General features: G+C 42.5%; 1 protein-coding gene across 1 annotated transcript in view; it reads left to right on the top strand.

Moving 5' to 3' along the window:
- The first annotated feature begins 5,649 nt into the window (after positions 1-5,649).
- LOC144718848 (uncharacterized) overlaps positions 5,650-17,029 on the top strand; it is an 88,820-nt gene continuing 77,440 nt past the window's right edge. Inside the window, exon 1 of the mRNA XM_078594419.1 lies at positions 5,650-6,089. Coding sequence (XP_078450545.1) covers positions 6,003-6,089 — 87 coding nt within the window. The 5' untranslated portion in view covers positions 5,650-6,002. The remainder of the gene's footprint in view (positions 6,090-17,029) is intronic.

Genomic DNA, 17,029 nt, shown 5'->3' with positions numbered 1-17,029 from the left:
GCCTGAGCCTTGGATTCAATATGAAACGATACATCGTCAGAATATATAGCCTGTGTTTGTGTAGTGTGCTAATTCAGAGACACTAGTAGGAGGTACTCTCTCTCATTTATTCCGGCCTTCATAGCCATAGTGGATAACTACAGACTGGGTCAGGACAGCCAACATCCTTCCTGACCCACAGCTCGAAGAGTCGAAGACCATGATGACGGCAGCACGACGAGTTCCACTCCAGATTACAACAGACCCGACTGTGAGTCGGAGCTCGCCTTTTATCCTCACCAGGGGACATGTCCAGGCTCCGCCCTCGGCCACGCTCCCTTCTGGATTCCCCCAGAAGGCTCCGGGCTTCGCACACGTGTCCCACTGGTAGACCGGGCTGCTACCCATAATCCCACTCTCTACCAGTCCCCAGCGCTACGCGTTCCGGTGACTTATTCAACGTCACTACATCTGTATGAGTGTTAATAAAATTGAGGAAAAGCTTAACCCATTTCTGGCAAGTCACATTCTGAAATTTCTAAATAGCCATGTTCTATGCATCCTTGATTATCAAGTAAAATATTAACGAATGAAAATTCCATTTACATACAACTATATAACAAAATAAGCTCTCCCTTGTCTATTCTTGCGGCATATTTGCAACAATATGATTGTCATTGACAAAACCATTCTGCCGCTATAATACAATACGAAAAACCAAAATGCATCCATACATATTACTCCACAATGCAAAGTGTCCTGTACGTGATTATTTTTAAATATATGTATATAAACTTCGATTCAATGGTTATTGACAAAATATGACAAAATACTTCCAAGGCATTGAGTAATTATTTTAGTAGTGTGACTAATTCCTGTTGAATGTGTAGGAGTGAAGAGACAGCCGGGCAGGAAAACTTATTCAAGGGTCGGACGTACCTCTTATCGCTGGAACACAGTGTGCTCACCGGGGAGGAGAAGTGATGGCACTGACACCTTTGCGGTTCACCATTGATTACTCTGATACTGCCACGATAAATCACTTAAGATAAGCGGAGCAATTATACTTGGCCCAAAAAGCAGAGCTCACTTTCCTGTAGGGATTACCCGCTCCGAGCACAACAGTAGTAGTCATTTATCTGCCCTTGGGTCAATTGTCCTGTTATTTATATATTTTTACGACACTCACTCGTTCACCAGTGGGAAAGCCATAATCGCGAATAACTTTAGTTGTTATGGTTCATTATGCTAAATGGCGCATGCCTGACATCTCGCCCTGGAGTCGAGGTTGATGGGTCACTCACAGTAGTTATGTGCGAGACTCTGAGCGTGCATGCCTAAAAGGTGGCCAGTAGATGACAGTGCAGCCAGTGGGTTACACATTTTTCTGGATTTTTATTATATTCTGAAACATTGGTGTTTAATATTATGCCACATGCTGCAAACATCTCAAAGTCAACCCCACTGAAAGTCTGTAGACTCAGATTATAGATAGAGGGGCATTCTTTTTTTTGTAAAGCTGACAACAAATGTAAAGGTGCAGTGATCGAAACATCGTAGTTTTTTGTTATTTTTTGTTATTTTCTTTGAACCTATCTACGTGACTTTACCAAAAGACCCAAGAATATGTAGTTGGATAAGTCGAGCCAGACTTGTGCCCATGTAACTTTAACGCGATCTTGAGAGCAATGATGAAGAAATATCTCATCCGCAGTTCAGTGTTATATGCAGCACTGTACATTTAGGCTGCAGTATGGTGATTATACAAAGTGACCTTATTTAACACAGTAGCTTATTCTCTTGTTGTATAGCTATTCAGTGCTAATGTAGGTGCCTGGTCCATACAGGACCTATTGTTCAGATTCATGTTATCTAAGACAATGTTATGATGCTGCAGTGTTCATTCATTGTATTGATATTGCAAGTACAGGGTGTTTTAAATAGATGGACCAAATTTCAAAGCAGTATATTTCATGATGGCAACATGTTACAATTACACAAAAAGTTACAAACGGTTTAATGAGTTATCAAGTTTTACTAACCATTTTATAAATGCTCTATGTGCCCTCCACCTGCTGTACAGACAACATCGAGACGATAGTAGAATTCGTCCAAATCGCCTCTCTTCTGACGTTTTCCTCTGAGGTGCGTGGTCGCCCTGTGCTCTCCCCCTGACATCAACAGCCTGTTTCCTCAAATTGTCGGTACCAACGACGAATGCTCTTTGACATTGGCGGATCAATGCCAAAACGCCATTGAAACGCACGCTACACCGCAATTACGGATTCAGTCTTGCTGAACTACAGAATGCAAAACGCCTGGTGTTGCGGGGTCACCATCTTGCGAATGACTGAGGCGAGGGGCTGTTTGTGCGCTGGGAGAGGCATCTAGCGGTAATCATTTGAAACTCTGTGCCACGTCCTTTCAAGTGGTAAGAGTTTCATTCATGGGCGGTTCGTGGTTGCAGAGATATAGCGATTTCAAATCGGGTCTATCTTTTTACAACACCCTGTACAGTATTAAGAGATGCTGTATTTTGTGCTGTTTTTTTCCACCAGTTTTACTTAGTTCTGTTAATTAAATACGTTGGAGTCGGATGTTCACCCTGGCTCTGAAAGTTTATTGAATGCGAGGTTAACTACTCGGATAGTGGTGCAATGCAGCGCACAGCAAGGCCGAGACAATAAACATCTTCCCATGCTGATGTGATTGAGAGACCACTTTGACTAACTCTTTAATTCATATCATATGTTGTAAAGTCTGGTGTCATTAGGCAACACCGTATGTTGTTGTGTCTATGCACTTTTATATTAGATCTATGGTAGATTATGTTATAATCAGTGGAGTGAATTGTTATCGTAATGGATGTATTTACTTATTTGGATTTTACTGATTTATCACACATTTGGGAAGTTGTCATGCAGTGGCTAGCACATTGCACTATAAACGTGGATAGATTTAGAAATAAACTAAAAATCTATTTTTTTCCTAGGATATGTTAGATGAACTAGAGATGTTTTCTTTCTTCTGTACGGCAATGTGAGGCTCTTTGTTGGGTCTGCTGCGCCTTATAAAAAGTAAATATGAATTATGTAATAATATCAACTTATTTCCTGCCAAGGCTAAGATCTAAACTGGTCCCCCTCTCAACCCGCACTGAGCAGCATGGTGAAGTATGGGTAAACAACCCCTATGGCAGAGACGACATAAGAGGAATACATCCATCCAACAGGGCTTTGACGAAGAGCTGTAAATGAAACACATTTAACACACGCGGATGAATGAAAACTTTTTTCTTTAGATTGGTGGATAGGCTGAGAGCCGGCTCCTAGCAGTCTGGTGAAACACACTAATCTTGGGGGGATGTCGAGGCAGACGAGGGCCTGTCTTAGCCGACTGGTAAACAGGAAATACCAACACAGGAGGCAACAGTCAAATTAATTGGATTAAACATATGACTGAAAGGTTGATTAAATTAGGAATAAGAGGTGAATGAGGAAAGTATGAATGAGATATGGGGGAAGAGCATGTGTATGGATAAAACGAATACAGCTTAGTGTTGGGGAAAATCATGGAGGGGGAGTCCTGGAAATGCCTCGCATGCTCCGTGTGAGGACACAGAAGTGAGAAGTTGTGGAGCGGTGGCAGTTTTAAAGACGGGTACTATAGGGTAGTGCGAGAAAACTGGGGGAGATCATGTTGTATGCCCTTGGATGGAGGCTGCGATGGGGGTTGAGACCATAATTGTATTATTAATTAAATATGGCTTACCTGAATAAGATACTTTTGGTCTTGTTAGGCACACTCTTGGTTATAAAGGTCATCTACCTAAATAATGTATATTCCATTACCTGTGGCTTTTCATATAATGTACTCTGTTGTGCGCAAAAGCACCCGGGAACAAAAACGTGACTCGATGTCCGATTGTTCACAAAATACCCGATTGAGCTGCTGGATTTGAATCCAATCTGGAAAAATGATTAAAACAGGGTTCCCAAGTTTCCTGAGATGATGGTAACAACCCCATCGCAGGTGACTGCACAAACACATAATATGAAACTTGGAATTAAGCTTATCAGCTTATTCCAGCTCTGAGGACAATTTTTTTTGCATTTATTTCAATTTGCCGAACACTGTTTGCAGGACATGTAAAAGGGAGTGGCATATGCTGTGGATCAGTGGCGGAAAGTGACTTCAGAAGTAGTAATGTGACACGGTCTTTTAAGAGGCGGTTTTTGGCCACAATTCAATGTCACAATGCCCCAAATAGAAATGTATTTGTCTCATGACTTGGTGCAATTAGCATAGAGGACAAGAATGTTTAATGAACAAAAATAAAGTGGTGTTATTCGTGATGCTGTCGTATGTATTTTGAACTTATTTAGTACCATACGTACCCAACCGTGCTAATTGGAGGTTTCATGGTTAGCACACTGAGACGATAAATCTAAATATCACTGGTTTGATCTCCCAGCCCAGCAGTTGAAATGGGCAAGTTACTTAAATCATCCCCCCGCCTCTGTACAAAGACGTATACATGGATCCACCAGTTAGTCGATCGGTAGGTTGCATGTGGTGAGGTAAAGATGTCTGATCAGCGTGGAAAAGTCGGCATAGTGGCTCTGTAGAACCCCCTCTAGTGGAGACCCTTGCACGAGCAGTGGCGTGAGCAAGTATTTGCAGGGCTGCACCTTTATCGTCAATTAGTGACGATTATACAGAAAATGATGGTATTGGTAATGATGGTTATGATGTGTAATGTGGACAACGATGTTGGGGAGGGGGCGGCGGGTGGGGGGTACATTTGTGCAGGCCCAGGACTAATCATCACCACCGCTCACCTCCAACTCTCACCACCTCCCCCTCCCCCCCATTAAATTTGACCACCAGTAGCCTCCACAATGAAGATGAAACCCAAGCTGCACGGCACCTTTTTTTTTGCGGCAACAAAGACGGGGGCCCGGATAACGTTTCGAGCGAGCCATCAAATTTTCATGTCCGCTCGGCCCCATGATCAATCATGACGTCAGTCCATGGGAATGCGAGGGACGCGTCGGGGATGGGGAAGATGGGGAAGGAATCTCCGTTGTGCGCGAGACGCCCCGAGAGAATGCGGGGAAGAGAGGCAAGAAAAAATAATAATAGTATTACAAATATTACATAGAAAACATAGGGGGAACATAGACATGGAGGAGGGAGAGGGTGGTAGAGAGAGGGGGGGTAGAGAGAGGGAAGGGGTGAAAAAAATGTTTGTCAATGGTGCGTTTCTTTATTTGGCTACAGATTACGACAAATAAAGGATGAAAAAAAAGAAAAAAAAGAGGGAAGGGGTAAGGAGGAGAGCAGAGCTTGAAATTTTTGTGAAATCTTTCATTTAAAAAGGAGGGGGGGGGGGGTTAACATAAAGCAAAGCATTAACAAAAAAAACTAAATGATGAACGAAGAAAAGTGCCGACTACACCGAGCATCTTCTTGTTTCCACTGATCGTAAAAAAAAAGAGAGAGGCTGGGAGAGAGAGAGGTAGGGAGGGAGGGAGGAGAGGCGAGAGGGGTTGTGAAGGAAATGAGTCAGGGAGGGAGAGGAGAAGCAAGGAGGGGCAGAGAGAGAGAGCGGCAGGGAGGGAGAGGGGTAGAGGGGAGAGAGGCTGGAGGGCGGGCGAGAGAGAGCACACAGCCATCCTCAGCCCCGACGGCAGACACACACAGCAGACGCGCAGCATTGCAGCACCGCGACTCATCACCACAGCCACAGGACGCTCCCCGCTCAGCAGCAGCAGCACAAATCACATCCTCGGTTCCGGCAGCAGCAGCAGCAGCAGTAGCCAATACCCGTAACGTTTGTGTGGTTTTTTTTTGTTGGTAGGATAATATTTATTTCACCCCATAACAATATATTTCCTTTTGCTTCCTCTTCGTTCGGTGAATTATTCGCGGACGCTGACAACGCATAGAAACTGCTTACTCCTATTTCGAGAGGCAAGAGATTTACCGTACATCGTGCAGAGAGAGAGAGCGAGAGAGTGATGGCAATGAAGAGTCTACCACTGCTGCGGTCGCTGCTGCTGGTCGGACTGTTGACTTGTCTACTGGGGGGAGCGCTGTGCGAGACGGTAAGTCACAATAGCATCGGAACGCAGCCTTGTATAGTCACGAAACCACGCGGCAGCCAACAGCAAACATCCTGACGTCGCTGCGCAGACACGGGCAGCACGCACACTCGACGGCACATCTAAAACATGATGCGCAAGAACAGCGCGCACGAATCCGGTGACATACGATGTGACGCCCCCCTACCCAGGATGATGCGCGTACATCAACGCACGCGCATGCAGAGTTGAAGCCGGCATCGCATTGCGCTCCGGATTGTGCGGCGACTCTTGACCAAGTCTGTTGTGTCGTGTGGTTTGGGAATGTTGGAGCTCGCGCGCGGAGCAATTTCAGATGAATAACATATGCAACTCGAAAGGCGGCATCTGCAATAAGTTACCGTTGTTGAAACGGCTTGGGGGGATAGAGAGAGGGGGAGAACAGGCACACACACACACACAAGTTTGCCGTCGGCTTGTACACTCACCCGTGGTGTAGGCAGCCCTCACCAGCTTGTGTTTGAGAGGCAGCAACTGCGTTAAGAACCGCAAATTGCGTGAATAACGCACTCGTGTAATTACTACCCGTGCATTGATAGACAGGGAAGCACGTGGTTGAGAGAAACGAACGCGCGTAAAATTCATCGTCTTTACTGTTAATAAAAGTAAAGTCGGGTTTTTTAAAATATCAATTATGATGATGGTGGCCGATGGTCCAGCATAATAACGCAGTGGCAGCCAATGGATGGAATGCACACCGAGAGAGAGGAGGGGGGGTACAACCTAGGAGATGGAGCGATGGAACCATCAGCTCGTGGTAGCAGGTGCCCGCGAGGCAGGGTGTGGAGGAGGTGTGGATTATTCATTACATCGCACGATCGTGAGAGATTGTAGCGATTTGGGGATTCAGCGTCGCCGATGATGAAGAGCGAATAATTACCACCCCCCCCACCCCACACACACACCCCGCCCGGTTTTCGTTGGAGTGACGTTCAATTAGCGTGCGCGGCAGTTTTCACGAGTTCACTTTGTTTCTTGCCGTGGCGAATGCGCGTCCCACCCACCCACCCCTCCCCGCCTCTCTTCCTTCCTTCCTCGTCTTCATGACAAGGAGGCAATGACGCCTTCGCGCTCCGTCGCTAGCGCCACACCGCTGCGCGCGCGCTGTGGACGCGGGGCTCGGGATGAGTGGCGGTGCCCGCGGGGGGTCGAGGGGCCGCAGCGGAGGCAGCGGCGCGCATCATCCTCGGCGCGGTTCGCGTCCGTTCGAGAACGTAGGCAGCGCTTTCGATTTAAAGCTTTCGTGACTGCAGGGATTCATCTTCTTGGTTCTTACGGTAAAGTCACGTAGAATGGAAATAATAAAATAATAAAATGTAATTAAATAATATAAAATAAGAAAAATATTTTGCGTTTTATTTTATTTATTTTATTATTTCCATTCTACGTGACTTTACCGAAAGAACCAAGAAGAAAAAGAACGCAGAGCGCGTTCAGTGGCGCCGCGCATTCATCTATTTGCCCAGCCACAACAAGCAGCGACTTCTTCCTTTCCTTTCACGACAGGAGGAGGAGGGCTGGGGGGTGTTGTTCTTCCGATCGCTTCACGTTTATCCGTCTCTTTTGTAAATCCCGTGAGCTTTTGAAGGCTTCAGAGTGAGAGAATTCACGTTGTAAACCCCTCTGCGCTGCTGCTGTGGAGCGGTATGGGAAAACGTAAATGTTCAGCGGAACTTTTGTTCTTTCCCTCCACACGTAGATATATACATTGAGCGTATGTTTTACCCAGCTCGAAACCCGTACACAATTTTGTTTGCTTGCTTATACAATGCTTCTTGCTTATATTACCTTAACACATTCGTCAATAACGCTGCTTTATAGGCACCGTGTTTGACAATGGCCCTGTAGAGCACATTTACAAAGCCGTATTGACAATATTCGTCTGAGTAACATTGGTCTTGGAAAGCCAATATGTTGATGGACTAAAACGCATGTTTTATGTATGTGTGGAGACGGAACGGAGTTCTGCTTGTGTGTGCTTTTAAGATTGAGAGATCTGGGTGTGTGGTGTGGGGGGGGAGGGGTGTTATTGCATGGGGTCGATTGTGAGAGTGGTGTCACATCCCTATCACAGCTGATGGCGTTAGCGAGGCGTTAAGTGACGCCCTAATTCACCAATATGCTCTCTAACACACTCTCCCCCTTTCCATACAATCGAGCTCATTATAAACAACTGCAAGAGTCATTTATCACCTCCACTGCTCGATGGCGTCCTGCCCCCGCGCTGTGGCCGACATGTAATTAAAATACATTTGATGTTTTATGTACATTCATTTCTATATTTGTCACAACATGAATGCGTGGTCACAATAGCGGTTTTTTTGGGGGGGTGAGCTCGCGTAAATATGGATGGAAGTTGGCTGCGAGCCTGCTGCTGCTGTTCTGGGTCTCGGTGACATGTCACGGAGCGCCCGCTGGGTCGATTGCATTTTACGCCGGCTGATTAGAGCCGAAATCCCAATACCATAAGGGAGATCGCGCTAATAGATCTTGCAAAAGCGGATGTTGAAGATGATGGTTCCCAATAAGTATTGTTCTTGCACTCCACTTAGCGCACGCATAACGCACCAATGAAAGCCACAGTTGCCACTGCTGGATGAAAACCTCCCCAAGCGTTGCTGTCTCGCACTAGCGTGCGATGTACGAATTCACCTAGCACCAGCACACGAGCTGAATTCATTGCTCCATCTCGTCAGTGGACGAACCTTCTCGGACGTTGTTTCCCTTCCCTAGCTGCCACTCCGTAATCATTCTTGACCATCGGACATCGTCCCATCCCGGCGGCGTGCCCTGTCAAAGCCCAGTGGCTTTTCTTAACGGTTTGAGCGAAGTCATTTACCTGCGTGTGTTCTCTCATCCATGTGTTCCTCTTTTTTTGTCTCTTAAAGTCGTTCCAAGCATGCATCTCCCCATGATTATGTTATCACTATTCATTTGCAGGCTAGAGAAACCCCACGATGCAGTCCCGTACAGTTTCGGCAGTTACTTTGCCGCTCATGTATTAACGTTATTCACAACGCGCGATTGATAGATTCCATGGGCAACAAAAGTGTTGCGCAATATTTTTGGTTCAAAATAGTTTTAAACACGCGCCCATGTGTATCTTGTATTGTCTTGTAAATATGAGCTTGGGGAAGATATATTATTTGAATATTCTTTATGCTTAAGAGATTCGTAATATGTTTTTTTTTAAATATACTATCATTATATAAAAAACTGAGATTTAAAAATGATCATGGTATTTATAGAATCACCGAAAATAAACTTCCTTTGAACTTCCAGGACAAAACTGCTGTGTTCTCGCTGTAAATGAGATATTTTTCATATGCCTAGGCACTGCATGGCCGTGGGAAAAATAACAATTGGGACAGACTTGTGCAATTATTACCCAGAGCCAAATGCCTTTCTGACACACAAAATAAATATCGAGTTTTTCTTTCCCGGGAAAAAAAAACAACCCATCGAGTGTCGAATTTCCCCCCCCTCCCCCGCCTTCTTAGTAACCATATAAAATACTGACGCAGCAAATTTAAAGCCTCCCCTCTCATTGGCTGCTATTCCCCAGTACGTGGCGTTGGAGTTGCACCGCCGACTTGTGTGTTTGTTTCCATGTGCGGCACACTGCCACCTATAGCTTGCCACGTGTCACGCGCGCTTCCTGGAAAGCGTACAAGTGCAGCCACGCACAGGAGAAATAAATGAATCAGTCACAACACATAGACTCATTGCTTAAAATATGAACGGGCCCGATGTGGTTTTGTGCGGAGGTTCCAGAAGACGTGTTTCATTTCGTAATAACGGAATGCAACCAACACAAACATTTGTGCCGTCTTTAGAGAAATGACTTGCTCTCTCCTTGGTTAGTAAATCATATTTCGGCCTTTAGGAATTACCTGCCAACTTTTCCTGCTGAAGAAGGTCAGTTGAAAGAAATATCAAGGTTTTTTTTTGTTCCACTCGGTTATAGAAACACATTAAACAAACAAATAATACTTATTGTTTTAAAATTAGAATAACGGTTTTAGTCGCAACCAAAAGTTAATGATATGTTGTAGTTGTCTGGCCAATTTTCACTCAATCAAGAGCTTACTTCAGACGGCCACTTGGAATTTCTACAAACAACCAAAGTATGCAATGTTAAATGGAACTTTAAGACCCTTGAGGCATCGTGTAAGAAGGGACCAATTGTGTTTTTGTTGTCGTAACTAAATTTAAAGTTGTCAAATTACCTTCCACATTGGAAGGAAAAATCTGCCCCCTACCTCATGCCCAGCTGAAAAGGGGATTAATTAACCTCTTCTGAGCTCTCACAGCACGATTGTTATTTACACACAACACAGCGTGCATATGTAGAGGGATCTATGTATCTCACAAAAACACGTGCTTTTGTGTGAGTGTGCGCCTGTGACCGTATGCGCGTAGTTGCCAAACGCAAAACTGTGGCACCTGGGATGGGCTTGGGGGAGAATGGCAGCAATTACTGCCACGCGCATGGGATAAAACATGTAACATGGGTGGCGGCAGATAAGTAGGGTCTTTATCCAGATTTTTTCCACACTCATTTTTTTTGTTTGTCGCCCGCTTTCCCCATACGCGGGGGGCTTGCGTGACCCGACTGAGAAACGTCCTTGCATGTTAATGAGGAATGCTGCAGGCGGTCACACTGCATTACAGTGCACTCCTGGGTGCTACCGCCCAGCCCTGTGACAAGACTGAGGAGGTGGGGAGGCGGAGGGGGGCTCTACCTTTTTAATGTCAATGTCAGAGGAAAGGGCTTTTGCGCGTTCGCCAAACAGTTTGCATTTCTCGTCATCACGAATGTCGCCGACATGCAATTGTTATTTGAACGGTTGAGACGTGAAATTGTAAAATGCATAATGACATGATGCCGTTCATTTAAAAATAACAAATGGTGTATTATATTAGGTATGTATGTATGTCGTGAGTATTTGCAATAATTACCATTTCATTTAGTGTAAACTATTACTTTGGTTGAAGATACTATTTGTGCTGCCACACTTCACCAACCCGTGTTGACCAGCATGGTGAAGCATAGTCAAATAAGACCCTCATCCAGCAGTATATTTATTTATGGTTTCTCATGAGCCTTGTTATCATGATGACAATCGCCTAGAACTGTCTTTTTTCTAAACCTGTGTTGTTTAGTTGCTTATTTTACTTCAGTCGGCATTTATACATTTTACTGTGACTCGAATAATTGTTGTGCCTTACACTGGGATCATTGTAAGCTTGTAAAAGTGTCTTGTGATAGTAATTGCCGTGAAAATGCGCGATATAAAATAGAGATGAATTGACTTGGATTGACCAAAGGGCTATAAATGTGCTGTTTCTTAGTGGTAAAGGCATTACCAGCAAGATCCCTTCATCATCCATCAGCTGAAGGCATGGGTGATGGTTATGATGTTAATACGAATGTACCTTCCGTTTATGTCAAAATGCTGAGCATAATCCAAGCAGTACGACCAATGTAACTACTGTATATTGAAAATGAAATATCCCAACATCAGAGAAAGTAGGAAAATAGATAGTGCCACTGCTGAGTAATTTTTCTATTTTCTATAATTTTGGTTTCTACTCAAAGCAAGTTTACATTATTTCCAAAATCTCTATATTGCTCATGTAAACCAAGCTACGTCTGCATTGTGGAGGCCGATCTTAAAATATTAATGGTTATATATGGTGATGTATTGCCCCAATTAGTCTGATTGTAGCAAACCTTTTAAGTCATTTGTTAAAACGTCCTTTGACCTGCCTGCCCACAAAATGAAAAAAATGTTAGAAGGGCCTGCTCAATTTAAATAAATACATTTTACGAATAACAGTTACGTGAATCAATGGAAATGATACATAATTCGTTCGTGCTAATATTGTTCAAATCACAACTTCAGCTATAACCATTTTTTTTGCTTTGCCTTCCAAAGTCAGTTATTACCACCGGCAGCTGGAAGGCCCAGAATAATTCATTGTCATTATATTCAGTCAATTCAGTCATTATATTCAATATGCAGCCACCATGTAAAATATATCACTTTCTTTTTTTCTCAGAGTAACTAGTACTGCTTTTTTGACTACACCAACCTGTCTTAAAAAAAATATAAATACAATTCTTAATGACTTGTGCAAAGTTTCATTACCTTTGCTGTTCCAGATTGTTTTTAAAATAGTGAGCACTTTGTTTTAAGTGGACAGAATTACAATACAATTAGCTTTGGAATAAAGTGTGCTTTCAAAAGGCAATTGGGATGCGAGAGCATAATAGATCAGGCACATGATATATATTTTAAATATCAATTTATCTACTAAATGGAACGTTTTAATAATATGGTAATACATTTATTTTAATAGCAATGATAATAAAATATTCATTTTAAACAAAATCAGCACCTTTCTTGAATTACAACCGCTATTCATTGACTATGTCCGTTCATCTTTTCAGAACCGTCTCCGATTAATTAAATGATGCCCGTGTATTCGTAAGATTTGCACCTCAGTCGTAAATGCTTCGTTAGATTTACAGAGCAGTGAAAAATGCGAGGAATTGCATAATTTATCTGACTCACTTTGTAATTTTATATTCAGCCTTGGTAGTGCATAACGTAAAAATTGCTGACTTTCCACCAAAAAAATTCATGACACCAGCAATACTTACAGCATCCATGTAACGCATTGCAGCATGACCCTTTTTGAGGTCCATTAACCACTGACCAATCTGACAGAGCGCCCCCTAGCCTGATATCTCTCCAGTGGCCTAAAGTGACCCTGGTCACGCTTGCCGTGAAGTTCTTACAAAATAATAACGGCTTTGTCAGGTTAGCCTCGGCCACACTTCGTCATTGCTAAGGAGGACTGGGCAAACCACTAAGAAAAATAACCCCAGCTAATTGAAAATAAATTGATTACCCGTGTCCGAGAGGCTTGTCTGCTGCATTAGTAGATAACAAAAAAGAGGGAACTTCTAAAGAAAGGTTTCCTGCAGGGAAACGCATCCATTTTCGGCTGCAATTAAAATGCAGTTTGCACGGTACTGTGAAGTAAATAATGATCCAAACAGATTAGAGGTTGTCATTGGTTCAATATTGCAGAGGGATATTTGGGCCATGTGGTCACTTGCATGACCTTTAAAAAAACAAATCAAACCAGCAGGAATCAATTATTATTGCCATATGCGAAAAAGCCACCTTCCTTTGCAAATAGGATTGCACGATTTGTTATTGAGCAATCTTCATAAAAAATGATGCGAATATGTTTTTCAACTTCACAGATTATTTTTACTGGTATTTGTCTTCACTTTGCTTTCTATGCTTTGTGGTATTATTTGCAGAACATTGTAGGTGAGAGCATTAAACATGTCACCATATACATACACAAATACAGTAAATCCTAATGTAACATTCCATCAGAGAACAATTACAAATTGAACCAAAAATAAAATGTAAATGATGCTGGCAGAATCGTTGTATTTGGCAGCATGCAGGACCTTCAGAATTACTCTACCGCCATGGTGTTTTTCTATGATTAAGGTATTATGAATAATATATGCAATTTACAAGTATTAAAAAGTGGAATTTTTTAAATCATACGTTTGCTTTAACTATTACATTTGAATGCTGCCTTGGCGTAATAATAATCAGCACACTGGGCCTGCAATACAGAGGCCTGCGGTTCGATCTCATGGCGCAGCAGTTGAAATGATGAAGCAGGTTTCTTGAAATCTCATCGCCTGTGTCCACCTAAAATATAAATGGGTGCAGATGATTGGCAGGTTGTGTGTGGTGGGGTAAAGTGTGAGTACAGGGACATGGAAAATATTTACAAGCTGGACAGCCATTAGCTAAGAGTTGTTAATTGTGGGGACAAAGAAAATACACTGTTATGCTTAGAAATTCAACAAAATCAAACTTCTGCTGATTTTGATCTATGGAATTCAGTAGCACAAATAACAAACAATGTGAAGACTAAACATGTAAAGCAATTGTATGATCATATTTGTACCTCAGATGTGTTGTGCAACCATTGCTAGTTCATAATAATACTGAACTAATTATCCTTTGTCAATCTAATGCTGGATTAAAGCCCCCATCCCACCCCACCCCCTCCCACATTGACCAGCATAGTGACGTAAGGTCAAACAGATCCCACGACCAACATCGTTACGTATATCGTATTCAGGGATGCAACGATTGCCCTCTCCATCTCTTTCGGGATTCATTGAATCGTTGCGGATTTCGGGCTATGATTCAATTCAAGAAACGTTGTTTTGTATCTGTGGTGATTGTAGTCTTTACAGCAAAAAAACAAAGCTACTTAATTGTAGTAATCTAAAGAGCAATTTCATACCTTATTCAACTGCATACAAGGAAATACAAGAACACGATGAGCTTGAAATATTTACCACCGTTGCATAACTTATACAGTACATTATATTATTTTACCTTGTACCGTTTTGTAACGCGACATTTTTTTTTTATTGCCAATGGACATGATTTGTACTCCGGTGAAAAAAGTCACTTACTTTTAACAGAATGTCTAATGTTAGAGGTTTATTGCTGCAGGCAAGATTTAATTGGTATACAGGAGACACAGTAACACGCATCCAATGGACCCCTTTTTATTGAAAACATTTCGACCAAAATTTATGGGGCAATTTATGGTTAATTAAAAAGCATATGGCAAATTGCATTGCAATCTATACGATTAAACAAACAACATGGTTCCATCTGTCAAATCTGTTTACCAAGATGCGCCCTCCATTTGGTTCGATTCCCAACAGTTAAACCAAATAGATTATTTCAAAAGCTTCTGCCATTTCCCCCATGACAATTGTTGAGAATACAAAGGTTTCCACACAAAGATTTTCAGACATTAAAGATTTATCTTTTGGAACTTGTTCTTTACATCTACACACTGCTGAAAAAAAAAACGTTAAGATGCATGAGATTCATCGAACTCTGTTGGGCCTTGGTGCCAACTGTGACCTCCAATTGTGGAACATTTAACGGAAGGGAATGTGTTTTTTCACGATTGCAAATAACTTGAATTACTGTTGTGACTGCTATCAAATATGATCAGCAGCTGCCATATTATATCTACTGCTGGATGAAGGCCATCACTATTACCATTGCCATCCCTCATGATCCTGTGATAGTACAATCAATCTCATTCCATTTTACTTGAAATATTTGTTTATTTTCTCCCACGTCAGTTTACCACGTAAACTTTCACAACCAATATTCTTCTCATAATAAAGGATTTTGGGTTAGATTGCGTAAGTTTATAAATGTGTCGAAACCCTCCACCACCCGACATGGCCAATCAGTAAGGGATTTGTTACGTAAACAAAATGACAAATAGTTTACTACTTCAGCCCACCGGTATGTTGAAGAGTGAATCCACAACATTTACAATCTGTACTCAGATTGTAAATGTTGTGGATTTATGTGACAAATCCCTTACTGAATGGCTGTGTCAGGTGGTGGAGGATTTCGACACATTTATACGGACGCGATCTAACCCAAGATCCTTTATTATTTTTACCACGTGTTTTCGGCCTCAGCTCACAGCATGTGGAGCGTCATTTTGGACATCATCTCCTAACAACACATGGCAAAACCCAAGCACGCATCGGAGAGCAGTGCATTCAACCGCGAAAACCTACGCTGCAGTGTTTTATTTAATTATAATCCATATGTGACATATATTACTAAGCTGGTAGAAATGTGGGTTTTTTGTGAGCTCTTTTTTCCATAAATGGTTGTGTCCAGTTGTCGAAGCTGCTTCCCCATATATCAGGTTCCCTGTTGTACATTCATACATGATTGCAAATGTAATGACAAAAATAAACCAACCCACCAGATGTCTGATATGTCATACGGCTGTTACAATTGCCCTAGTTGTGTAACTAGACTATTGTTGGAATTCAGTAAAAAAAATTGATGACCGATGCCAATGGACATTTAATCAATGAAACTACTGCTACTCTGTGCCGCAGTGTGTGCCGTGTATTTGGGAACGCACAGCAGGATAATGGCTAATGCATTCACACATGTTCACCACCTTGCAGGTAGTCTAGAAATGAAATGTATTTGCTCGCGCACGGCAGTTAATGCACATGCTTAATGCTTGTTTTCCCACTTCTTAACCTAACGCGCCTGAAAACCAATCCTCTACTAGACTCACCAATCAAGCTGGCTCGCTGAACATGTTTCTTTTTCCAAATGCTTTGCAGTCGTAAAATTAACATACAGTAACAGCACTATGTTTATTTTCTTCTATAGATGGTGTTAAATTTTCCTGTTTAATCTGGAATGTAGCGTTTTTAATGATACCGTAAATATTCCGCAAGCAATTTTCTACCAGTAACTATGTGAACTATAAATGAATATTACAGTGTTGGACTCCAGCACATATTACCTGCTAAGAGAAACGGTTAATAACCATCGTCATTAGCACAACGATAGAACCAAATATTACAGTGTGCAAAGACGTATGTAAAGATGCATTCTTGGAATTAAATCGCGATACAGAAAGTGGAACACATTCGAGAAACATACTCAGGTTAAAGACATCATTCAAACTGTTAAGAAAAGTCAATGTGCTTGGGCCAGACACATTACTCTCATGAATAATGGCCAGTGGTCAAGAATAATGACAGTGGCAACCAAGGAATGGAACGCGTTCAAGAGGACGTCCACCAAGGAGATGCCGTGATGAAGATTAGCTCATGCAGATGGCCGCTGGATTGTTACACTGCAGACCCATGTGAGTTGGTGATAGTTTGGGGAGGCCTTAATTCAGTGGTGGATAGAGTATGGTTAATTGTAATGGCAGTATTGTGTTCTGTTCGTGAATGCATTCTGAAGTCAATGTCACAGGTTAGTGTGGAG

The sequence above is a fragment of the Lampetra planeri genome, chromosome 5 (assembly GCF_965212315.1).
Source record: "Lampetra planeri chromosome 5, kcLamPlan1.2.h2, whole genome shotgun sequence".
Lineage (NCBI taxonomy): Eukaryota > Metazoa > Chordata > Hyperoartia > Petromyzontiformes > Petromyzontidae > Lampetra > Lampetra planeri.
Note: the sequence above shows the minus strand (reverse complement) of the source record. Positions and strands in the feature narration are given on the sequence as shown.